Here is an 11,609-nt window from a genome sequence, read left to right as displayed (position 1 = left end):
ATCTTTGTTCTTTTTTCGCTTTAGACCTCATGCGTTGCTTCCAAGTTGATTCTCACACCATTTTCCTCCTTAAGAAGTGAATTTATATCTTCATAGTACCTACCTGCATCATTAACGCCCAATTAAGTCCAACACTTAATAATCCCAATAAGTTGGGATACTCAATACAAAATATTACAAAAAAAGTGGTACAAATGCGAATAATGTAATGCCTAAAGACATATAGACATGCCCACATCATGTAGCCACTATCAATCACCCATCTATCCTCCAAACCACCATGTGTTGGACCACAAGCCATCACCATCATCGTCCTTCACGCAAAATCGTGTCAAGACCACCAGCTACTCATTGTTCCTTTTTCCGCCAACATGAACAATAGAAATACTATCGTCCAAACACCACATATCCATTGTATTTCCTCCATAGCCAACAATGTAACAACCTCCACTCCACCACTTGGACGCCACACATTCTCCTTCTTTTGTCTCGCTGAAAATGTCTCCATCACCTCTCACCAATGTTGTCGTCGAAATAACACTCACAAAGCACACAAAATTAGTCCTTCCAACTAGGTAACGACCATTGGAGCTTGGCTCGAACTTTTGATCCTGTGTAGTTTTGATTTGTTTCCATTTGGATATATCGAGTTTTCTTGAAACATCTCAAGAATTTTAAACATCAATTTGAGATACGTGCGGAGACGAATGAGGTAGGTTTCAGCTGATTTTTCAGATTGAAAACTCGTGGTTGAAGACGACTTCATCTTCCTTGTATATCATGTATACAGTGTATATCCCATTGTATATTTGTGTATATATTCGTATATATTTGTGTATCTCATGAAAATCATGTATATCCATAAAACTCTTATGGGTGATATACACAAATATACAAAATATACATACATGATATACATTTTCGTTGTAATATTTTCAGGTCGATTTCTAGTTCTCAGTTTGGATATTTGAAAATTGAAGATCTTTTGTGTGTGTTTGTCGCAGAAAATGGATTTTTCTTTTTGATGAAGATGGTGAAGATGATTCTAAAAGATGGCATCGACGGAAGAATATGAGAGATAGATGATGTTTTTAGTATACACATGTTGGTAATTCGGTGGTCCTCATTCAAATAATAGAGGAGAGGCGGTGCAGCTTCTGTAGTGGATCACAACCTCTGGCCTGGTAGAGATCACGGTTGACTTGTTGGTTCAAATGCGCTTTTCAGTTCTTTTTAGAAGAGTTGGCTAACAGATGCAAATTAGTTTAGGCTACTGTTGCCACACGTAATTCTTGAGTATCAGTTGTTGCTATGATTGGTGTATATGTGTCAATGTCCCTTTAGTATCCTATGCAAAATAAAATTTGAATAAAATGATATCTAGATCGTCAATTATCAATTGTCAACTGTATTTTGATATAGTAAACAATTGGAGATATAAAAACTCTTTTTTTTATTTCACTACTTGGAACGTTACCACCTTTACCTCCAAAAATGCAGAATATTAAAGTTGGCTATAAAAAGAAAAGCGGAAAAAACATTTGCAACACTCGAAATTTTAAAATCACATTTTTGGTACAGCTTTTTTTTTTTTTTTTTTTTTTTTTTTAATCTTAGTTCGTTTTCCTGCAATTTTTACGGATTTGGCCATTGGTGCCTGTAAGGGGGCTAAGATTTCCCATTTTGACCATAGCATTTGCGAAATCGGTGAAGAAAGTCGCTGAATTGGAGCTATAAGTGTTAACAATGGAGTTTGTAGATCCTCCATTAAATAGCTGTTGATCAGAATGAAGAAGTCCCTTTTGGATTTGCAAGTTCTTGAAGTAAGCATTGTCAAATGAAGTTGGACTTGTGGTGTCTAGTGGTGAAAGATTGTTGTTACCACCACTCTGTGGACAGTTAGCTTTTACTGATGTTGCAAATGAGGCATTTATATTTGCTTCATTGTAAAGACGGTTTCTGAAAGTAGTACACCTAGCTTGGCCTATTGTGTGACTTCCTGCAGTAATATTCCAAGAAACATATGTAACATAAAGTAGAATAATGCCAAATAATCACTAAAGTTGACGACAAGTGTGAAAAGTACATTGGTATAGATGGATAATCAATTGCTAGGAATATCTAATGGACATACTGACCATTAGGAAACAAATGGCTATAATTGAGGGTTTAAGTAATATAAACAAACAATTGGATGTACCTTTACAGTATTAATGTAATTTATTTTGCTATTGCAAGGCATTTACTCTATTCTCAGGTTACCAAATTATGCTTGTTTTAAATATGCTATTGTAGGTGGTGTAAAAGAATTTATGCACAGTCAGTACACAAAGCCTAGCTCCTGAACTAATTAGAGATTTAAGTTATATAATATTTTTCACTCCATCAATGAAATTTAGCATGTGATAGGTTGTTTGGTAACCATTTTTATCAGGTAACCAATTACTTTATCAAAGATATTTACTCGTATATATCTTATAATAAGTGACCTGATTATGTAAACATGTTTACACAATCGATGAATAGAAGTAATCATGCTCGTTAATTAATGATTTTGGAAAGTTAAACAGACCTGAAAGAGCCACCATTTCCCTAGCAGTTAAACCTTTGTTAGAGAAGGAAGAAATGAGGCCACTAAGATTCAAGGTTGGTGCAGGAATGTTGTTGTTTGCTGCACTTAAACTTGCAGTAGTTGAGTCTCTTCTGCCCATTAAAACAGTCCAACTAGGGCCACCAAGCTGAGAAAATCATCAATTCCACACGTAATAAGAGTCAACAACTTGCTAAGCAAGAAGATTAATTAAACAATCTGCACATATTATAAGACTAGATCAATTGTTCAAGTCTATGGGGTGTCTATGCTTGCAAAAGAATTAATTTTTAAGTAAGTCTACAGAGTTTGACAAGTATAGCATATCTTGACTTACCTTGACAACAGAATCTCGTGCTGCAACAGCTACAATGTCTGCACAAGATACAACGCCAGCACACGAAGACTCCACTTGAGTTTTGATAGTATCTATGACATCAAATCCTCTTAACGACCCACTATTTGGTCCAGCAGTTTTCTCTCCCGTGAAGTTTGATGTATCATCTAGTAGCACGGATGCATCACAACCCTGATTTGATTATTTAAAAAATGTCAAATGTTTATTTGACGTCAAAGGAAAGTTCTTATGAGTATAATTGGTCACACAATAACAAATATATTGCCATACGCAAGTTTATTTAGCATTGCATGATTGTTTGGTTTATGCGAAGACAGAGGAGTAGAAAAAGTCATCAATCATTGCTTGTCATCTCAAGGTTATCTTAATTTCATGATCAGCTATAGTAGGTCCAATAGTTGACATGAAGAAGAAGACAAGAATTATTAGTTAAGGGGTTATTTTCAAGATTATTGAGGAACTTATTTGTAAGTCAATGGCGTGTAAGTGAAATAAACAAGCAAAGAGATTTAAAAGAGCTAGGAACTATGTAATGTAACATCTCCCCATCTTTTTTGCTCATTAAAAAGGTTGGTGAACTTTCATAAGCTTGTAGGCTCCATATTTGGCAAAACACATGACTTGCTGGTCAATAAAACACAGACACACACACTTAACGATCGATATCAATATCTTATCCCATACCTACCTAGTGCATGCTACTGTACTCTCAAAAAAAAAAAATGCATATGCGACTATTTGAGTTTCATATATGCCACTAAATCAACTATGCTTCAATACCAAATTTGTCGGATCAATTATATAAATCTTCATTATCAAATTTAAGGATCATTATAGATTTTTGTTTTAGTCATCCATTTTCTTGTTTGCACGAACATATGCATGCATGGACACTTAAGAAATAAGAAAGTTATATCAAATAACTGGAGAAGGAAATAAGGTAACTTGCATTAACAAAACAATCATGGAAATGAAGACGAAGTAAAGAAGCTCCCATGCGAGCATCTTTGTTGACCGCAGAATTCACTGCTGTTTTAATAACTGAGAGGACATTCGGACACGAGGAAGAGTAAAAATTGGCGGACAACGACTGAGCAGAGCTCAGTCGAAGAAAAAATGGAAATATTATTAGTAGTAACAATGATATCTTAGCCATGGCTACTAAAAAGAGAAGGGTAATAAGGGAGTGGAAGAAGAAGAAGAAGAAAGAAAGAAAGAATGAATATTGCTTATGCTTCTTAGTACTGAGTGTAAAATGCAATATGCCCCTTCACATATTTATAGTAGTTGGTGACGGCAGATCGAGTGCACTTACGTCTAACTTTCACTTCTTAATACTTTTCTCTTTCTGAAAAAAAAAAAAAGTTAAAAACTATAAAGTGCGTCAATTATACAAACTTTAAAGAGCCTGATTGGAAATTTCCAGTATACCAAGAGATTTTTTTAAAGCTTCAATGTTCCTAGCCTTTTTGTGTAATTGTTTTTCGGTTTGATAGTTAGAGTTCTATTTCTAGGAAGGAAGAGACTATCGGGAAGCTCACTCTCGGCCGGGCTCAAGTGCGCTTAGCTATAATATACTTCTCATCTCAAAATATTTGTCATATTTCGTTTTTCGAAAGTCAAATTACATAAACTTTGACCCATATTTTAACATTTTTTTTACCATACTGATATGAGGATAATTGCTATTTATAATATTTTTTGTATAGTTTTCAAATATTTAAATTTTAATTTTCAAATATTGAATTAATCTCATCTTATTTAAGAGATTAGTCAAATTAACTCTCGAGAAGCGAAACGTGACAAGTAATTTGGAACGGAAGGAGTATAAAGTTACGTGACTTGTGCGTCTTTTTTTTTAAAATCAATTTGTTGTTGTTTCACTTCATGGTTTCAATCTCATGAAACTAATGCTATTTTCTAGTAACTGTATTATATGTAGTTGAAATAGTCTCATGCCGACTCCGCTTTAGAGGAGCCAATAATGATTCACCACTTACACTTGTCACAACTCAAATAACTCTAATCAGAGGATGTGGTGTAGTGGATGGGATGCTCTTCCCTTAATCAGAGGTCTCTGGTTAGAGCTTTGGGTATAGAAAAATCTTTGGTAGAGAGCAATTCTCCTGAATAGGCCCCACGCGACGCGAAATCCAAATTAGTCAGGCTCCAATGCGAATACCGGACACCGAATAAAAAAAACTCAAACAACTCGTCGTTTGAAGTAAGGGTGTCAAGTGGGCCGGGCCAGCCCGAGCCCGGCCCGGTAAACCCGACCCACTATCGGCCGGCCCAGACCCACTAAGAGGTGTAAGGGGCTGGGCTAGGTGGGTTTTATTAGGGGGCTGGGCCGGACAAGGTAGACAGCCCACCAGCTCGGCCCACCAGTAGCCCGGGTGATGGCCCACCAGGGCACCGGCCCGGCCCGGCCCACTTCAAATTAAAAAAAAAAAAGATAAGTACTACATTTATTACTAATAATAAGTACTTTAAAAACATTGTATCCCAATAAATTAGGAATCTGTTTTTATGGAGCACTTTAGTTTTCTTTAAAATTGTATTTTAAAGCTAGACAATCTTGTTTTCTCAACAAATATACCTTTGATACATTTTCAGTATATAGTATATATTAGATTGTGATAGTACTTATCTCAACAAAGATACCTTTGATAAATCATTCAGTTCAATTTCATATCTTTTCACAAGTGTCTACGCAACACACAGGTACCCCCATCCACCCCCACCCCCCCTAATAGGCTAATACTCGACGCTCCGGACTTGTGGAGATATATGTCACCACAATGTTGACATTTAACATGTTCCTCATTTACTCGCTCAAAATGCATCAACATCGCACTTGAAGTTGATCTTCGAACTCGAGGAGAAGGTGGAGGTGAAGTAATGTACACTAGTTGAATAACAAATTTAGATAAAGAGAGAATTGTGTGAAAATGAAGAAGAATGGAGGGGTATCTATAGTTTGAAAATATGACCAAAGTGAAGTTATTCATAAATTTAGGGGTTCAAATAAAATTAGCAACGACTAGTTTTTAAAATTTACAACGGCTAGCTTTTTGAATTTGACGACGACTAAACTTTTTTTTAATTTAGCAATTTTATCATTAGATGTAAATGTTAATTTTATTATTAGTAGTAAATGTAAATGTCTATTTTTTTATTAGAACTTTAAAAAAAAAAAAGCCCGGCCCACTAACTATAACCCTGCCCGGCCCGAGGTGTAGCCCCTATCCGAGGTGAGCTGGGCCGGACACCCTTTTCCCTCTCCAAGCCCGGCCCCCTAACTTACGGCCCGGCCCGACCTCGGCCCCTTGTGGCCCACGTTTAAATGGCCCGGCCCGGCCCACTTGACACTCCTAGTTTGGAGTGGAAGATAGGAGTACTAGTTAAGAAATCTTCACCTGTCAATTTAAGGGTTATTTGATATTCCCTCTATTTTCATTTACTTGTCTAATATTAAAATATATTTTTTCATGTTAGTTAATTAAGAGATTTTTTATTATTATTATCATTAATTAACTATTTTTTTAAATTAAGTAGAGTAGTAATATTCAAATTAAAATTTTCACTAGTACCACTTAGTAAAATGGAGGGAGTAACTCTTAGCCATACACAAGAACATGTTTGTCCCAAAAAGAAATTAAATCTCTCATGCTTCCTATTGTACCTAACATATTATAATCGGAAAAGGGCCAAAAAGAAATTACCTCTAAAATATGGAAAATGGCTCATAAGTACCTTCCATTCACCTATTGATCTAAAAATATCTCTAACCTATTTTTTTATTAGCTCAAGAATACTCTTCAAATTAATATCCTCAACTTAATGGCTTTTTACAATTTAACACTCAACAATTTCGCATTATAATTGAAGTAGTACAATTCCCTTGCAATTCTCACCCTAGTAATCTTCTCACTATAATCTGCACTATTTTAGTTTCACGTTATCTTCTTCACAGACCAAACAACTGTTATAATGTTCCAAGGAAGAATTGACCAAGTCAACCCACTGTTCTCCTCTTCTTATTCTTCTTCTTTTCCATATGTAGTGTGGTTCCCTTTCACTAGTCAATATATGCTTAAGTAGTTGTACATTCGAACTTGAAATTCTTGTAAAGTTTTTTTCACTACTTTCGAGTAATCCTAACCGGATTTTATCCCCTTTGATTAACATTGAAGGTCGGAAGAGTTTAAAATAATCAAAAGAAATGATAAGTGAATTAATTTAGTTAAGCAACTTATATTCAACCAAAAGTCTGACTCGCTGACCCTTCTCAATGATGTTAACGTTTTAATTATTTTATCTAATTGTTTAAGTCATTAAAGAGAATATATTTTTATTTATTTAATTATTTCTTCAACATTTAAAACTTGCTTATTCTTGTTTCATTTTATGTGTCACTATTTATATTAAAAATACATTGACATTTTTCTATATTTAAAGAGAAATTTACATTGTTTCAGCCCAAATAAAATTATTCATCCCTTCGTTTTAATTTATGTGTCTTACTTTTCTCTACTTTCCTTTTTAGTTTGTTTAGAAAATGTCACTTTCTGTATTTTAGTAACTCTTTAATTCGAATGAACCACATGGCATACATATCTTTAGTTTAAGACTATAAGATTCAAAAGACTTTTGGTGTATTATACACATCTTTAGTTTAAGACCACAAAATTTAAAAAAAAAAAAAAAAAACTGATTTTCTTAAACCCCTTATCCAGTCAAACTAGGACACATTAAATAAAACGGAGGAAGTACCAATTTTGTCACAGCTACGTAAAAAAGAATTTACCCCGTCTAGCCATATTCTTATTTCACTCAATAGTTAAGTGGAAAAAAAAGTCACCTTCTTCGTCACTATTCCTCCATCAGGTAGTAGTACCGTCACATCAACACCACCATTAACACTACCGCTACCTTTGATAACTGAAATATCATCGGAAACCACTGAAATCACTAAATTTGAAATGGGGTAGGCATTTTAGTAGATAATGACTTAAGAGACCAGGTGGTAGGGGTTAAGAGGGTTAGTGATAGGATGATGACGATTAAGCTGGTAATTAGAGGGTTTATTTTGCACATTATTAGTGCTTACGCGCCGCAAGTGGGCTTGGGCGAGGAGGAGAAAAGACGTTTTTGGGAGGATTTGGACGAGATGATGGGAGGTATATATCGCCCACTGAGAAGCTATTCATCGGAGGAGATTTCAATTGGGTCAATTTCGGGGGGATATGACGATATGCATGGAGGTTGTGGTTTCGGGGACAAGAACGGAGGAGGAGTTGCACTGTTGGATTTCGCAAAAGCCTTTGGGCTGGTGGTAGTCAATTCGAGTTTCCCGAAGAAGGAGGAGCACTTGGTAACCTTTCGTAGTTCGGTGGCTAAGACGCAGATATACTTTTTACTCCTTAGGAAGGATGATAAAGGTCTTTGTAAAGACTGCAAGGTGATTCCGAGTGAGAATCTAACGACCCAGCGTAAGCTCTTGGTGATGGATTTGGAAATCAAGATGAGGAAGAGAAAGAGGGTCGTGGATGATAGGCCTAGGATCAAATGGGGGAGTTTGACCATGACGAGTGCCCTGGAGATGAGGGAGAAGTTGAGGGCTATGGGAGCCGATGAGGGTAGTGGGAAGGCGACCGACATATGGGATAGGACGGCCAGTTGCATTAGGGAAGCAGCTAGAGAGGTGTTGGGGGTCTCGAAGGGTAGTCGTGGTCGGCACCGAGGGGACTGGTGGTGGAATGGAGAAGTTCAAGAGAAGGTAGAAGCAAAGAAGGTGGTGTATGTGAAGTTGGTAGACAGCAAGGATGATGAGGAGAAGCGAACGAATAGGGAATTATATAAGATGGCGAGAAAGGAGGCAAATTTAGTGGTTACGACGGCAAAGACAGCAGCTTTTGAACTCCTGTATACAGAACTAGAGGACAAAGGCGGGGATAAGAAGTTGTACCAACTAGCCAAGGCGAGTTAGAGGAGGGCGCGTGACTTGGATCAGGTGAAGTGCATCAAGGACGAGGATGGCAGGATACTGGCGGAGACACTCTCATTAGACGGAGATGGCAGTCATACTTCCACAAACTCTTGAACGACGAAGGGGACAGAGACATTGTGCTGGGAGATTTAGAGTTCTCCGAGAGGTGTCGTGATTTTGAATATTGTAGGAGTATAAAGGTTGAGGAAGTTAAGGGTGCTATTCGTAGGATGAGTAGGGGAAGAGCGACCGAGCCCAATGCGATTGCTAGGGAATTTTAGAAGACTGCAGGCAGGGCAGGTTTGGAGTGGTTGACTCGGTTATTTAATGTCATCTTTAAGACAGCTAAGATGCCCGAAGAATGGCGATGCAGTACAATGATTCCATTGTACAAGAACAAGGGCGACATTCAAAGTTGCAACAACTACAGAGGGATGAAGCTGCTAAGCCACACTATGAAAGAGTGGGAAAGGGTGGTGGAGATGAGGGTGAGGAGAGGCGTGTCTATCTCAGAGAACTAGTTCGGATTCATGTCGGGCGCTCAAGTACATAAGCTATTCATCTTGTACGAAAACTGGTAGAGCAGTATAGGGAGAGGAAGAGGGACTTGCGCATGGTATTTATCGACCTAGAAAAGGCATACGACAAAGTGCCGAGAGAGGTTCTATGGAGATGCTTGGAGGCTAGAGGTGTACCTGTGGCGTACATTAGAGCGATCAAGGACATGTATGATGGGGCCAAGACCAGGGTAAGGACTATGGGAGGAGACTCATAGCACTTTCCAGTGATAATAGGGTTGCACCAGGGATCAGCTCTTAGCCCATTTTTATTTTCATTGGTTATAGATGGATTGACGCGGCAAATTCAAGGTGAGGTTCCATAGTGTGTGTTATTTGCGGATGACATAGTCCTGATTGACGAGTCTCGCAGCGGAGTTAATGCTAAGCTGGAGGTTTGGAGACAAACTCTGGAGTCTAAAGGGTTCAAGTTGAGTAGGACCAAGATAGAGTACTTGGAGTACAAGTTCAGTGATATAGTGCATGAGGCTGATGTGGAAGTGAAGCTTGGCACCCAGGTCATACAGAAGAAAGATAGTTTCAAGTATCTTGGGTCTATTATACAAGGAAATGGGGAGATTGATGATGATGTAACACACTGTATTGGTGCAGGGTGGATGAAATGGAGGCTTGCCTCCGAAGTGTTGTGTGACAAGAAGGTGCCACCAAAACTTAAAGGCAAGTTCTACAAAGTGGTGGTTAGACCAACTATGTTGTATGGGGCGGAATGTTAGCCAGTCAAGAAATCCCATGTTCAGAATATGAAAGTGGCAGAAATGAGAATGCTACGATGGATGTGTGGGCACACTAGGAGCGGTAGGATTAGGAATGAAGTCATCCGAGACAAGGTTGGAATAGCCTCAGTGGAAGACAAGATGCGGGAAGCGAGGATGAGATGGTTTGGGCATGTGATGTGGAGAGATGTAAATGCCCCACTGCGGAGGTGCGAGAGGATGGCTAGCGACGATGGCTAGCGACGATTTCAGAAGAGGTAGAGGTAGGCCGAAGAAGTATTACGGAGAGGTGATTAGACAAGACATGGCGCATTTCCTGCTTACCGAGGACATGACCATAGATAGGAGGGTATGTAGGACTCATATTAGGGTAGAAGGATAGTAGGTAGTCGCGTTTATCCTTTCTTACGAGTAGTTGTATTGCTCTATAGTTTCTTGTCTCTTGATTTCTGCGAGTATATGTTGGTTTATAATGGCTTATTTACTTTCATTGTTCTCATTTTCATAATTGCTTTGATTTGTTTGCCTGTATCTGACCTTTCCTATGCTTTTTCTTGAGCCGAAGGTCTTCCGGAAACAGCCTCCCTACCTAAGGTAGGGGTAAGGTCTGCGTACACTCTAGCCTCCCCAGACCCCACGTTGTGGGATTCACTGGGTATGTTGTTGTTCTTGTTCTTGTTGGAAGAAGATCTTGAAATCCTCCATTATTGAACTTGACACTCTCACATTTAAAAATCGAAATTTAGTAAAGTGTTGTAATTCAAAGTGGGTGTTCAGAGATCTTGTTGAAAAAATGCATGTAAAGCATATACTAAATTTTGAGCTCATCATTTGAGGTTAATTTGAAGAGTTGCTAGTCGAAAATTTTAAGCTAATGCAATGAAGAATACGAGCCATGAAGCTCGTTGTATCCTTCCCATATACTTGTCTATATATTCTCCATATTGTATACGGTAAAAATCGGATACGCGTTAAACCGGTAAGACCAGGAACCGAAGGAAGAAGGGGACAAGAACATGCACGAGGACTTTCATTCTGAACCGAAGTAACGCTTGGACCGAAGCCAAGGAAGGGCATCATTTGATCCGGTTTCTTCATGGCCGAGTTGGTCGTTGCCGTTGGTCCATTTGGTCGTGGCCGTTAGTCCGTTTATTCGTGGTCGTTGGTCCGGGAGATCCATTGCGCGATTGCCACGCGTCGATAACGTCCTGCCATGCTCAACTGTCAATCGTATGGGTGTCAGACCGTACGGCCAACCTAATCCAAGTCATAGTTTTTTCTTTATTTTTATTTTTCTCTTATTGTATGGAGCCCATGAGGCAACACTATAAATAAGGACCATTGTCCACTTTTAAGAGGTTGGCTTCCTCATATCAAT

At 38.3% G+C, this 11,609-nt stretch overlaps 1 protein-coding gene across 1 annotated transcript; it reads right to left on the bottom strand.

The window, feature by feature from the left end:
* Window positions 1-1,388: 1,388 nt before the first annotated feature.
* LOC132631370 (cationic peroxidase 1-like) lies at window positions 1,389-4,182 on the bottom strand. Its single transcript, XM_060346951.1, has 4 exons — window positions 3,898-4,182; window positions 2,928-3,119; window positions 2,573-2,738; window positions 1,389-1,999 (listed from the first exon to the last, which is right to left on the bottom strand). The coding sequence occupies exons 1-4, from the start codon at window positions 4,102-4,104 to the stop codon at window positions 1,614-1,616; spliced, it is 951 nt and encodes a 316-aa protein (XP_060202934.1). The 5' UTR covers window positions 4,105-4,182; the 3' UTR covers window positions 1,389-1,613.
* Window positions 4,183-11,609: the final 7,427 nt, after the last annotated feature.

The sequence above is a fragment of the Lycium barbarum genome, chromosome 3, assembly GCF_019175385.1.
Source record: "Lycium barbarum isolate Lr01 chromosome 3, ASM1917538v2, whole genome shotgun sequence".
Taxonomy (NCBI): Eukaryota; Viridiplantae; Streptophyta; class Magnoliopsida; order Solanales; family Solanaceae; genus Lycium; species Lycium barbarum.
Note: the sequence above shows the minus strand (reverse complement) of the source record. Positions and strands in the feature narration are given on the sequence as shown.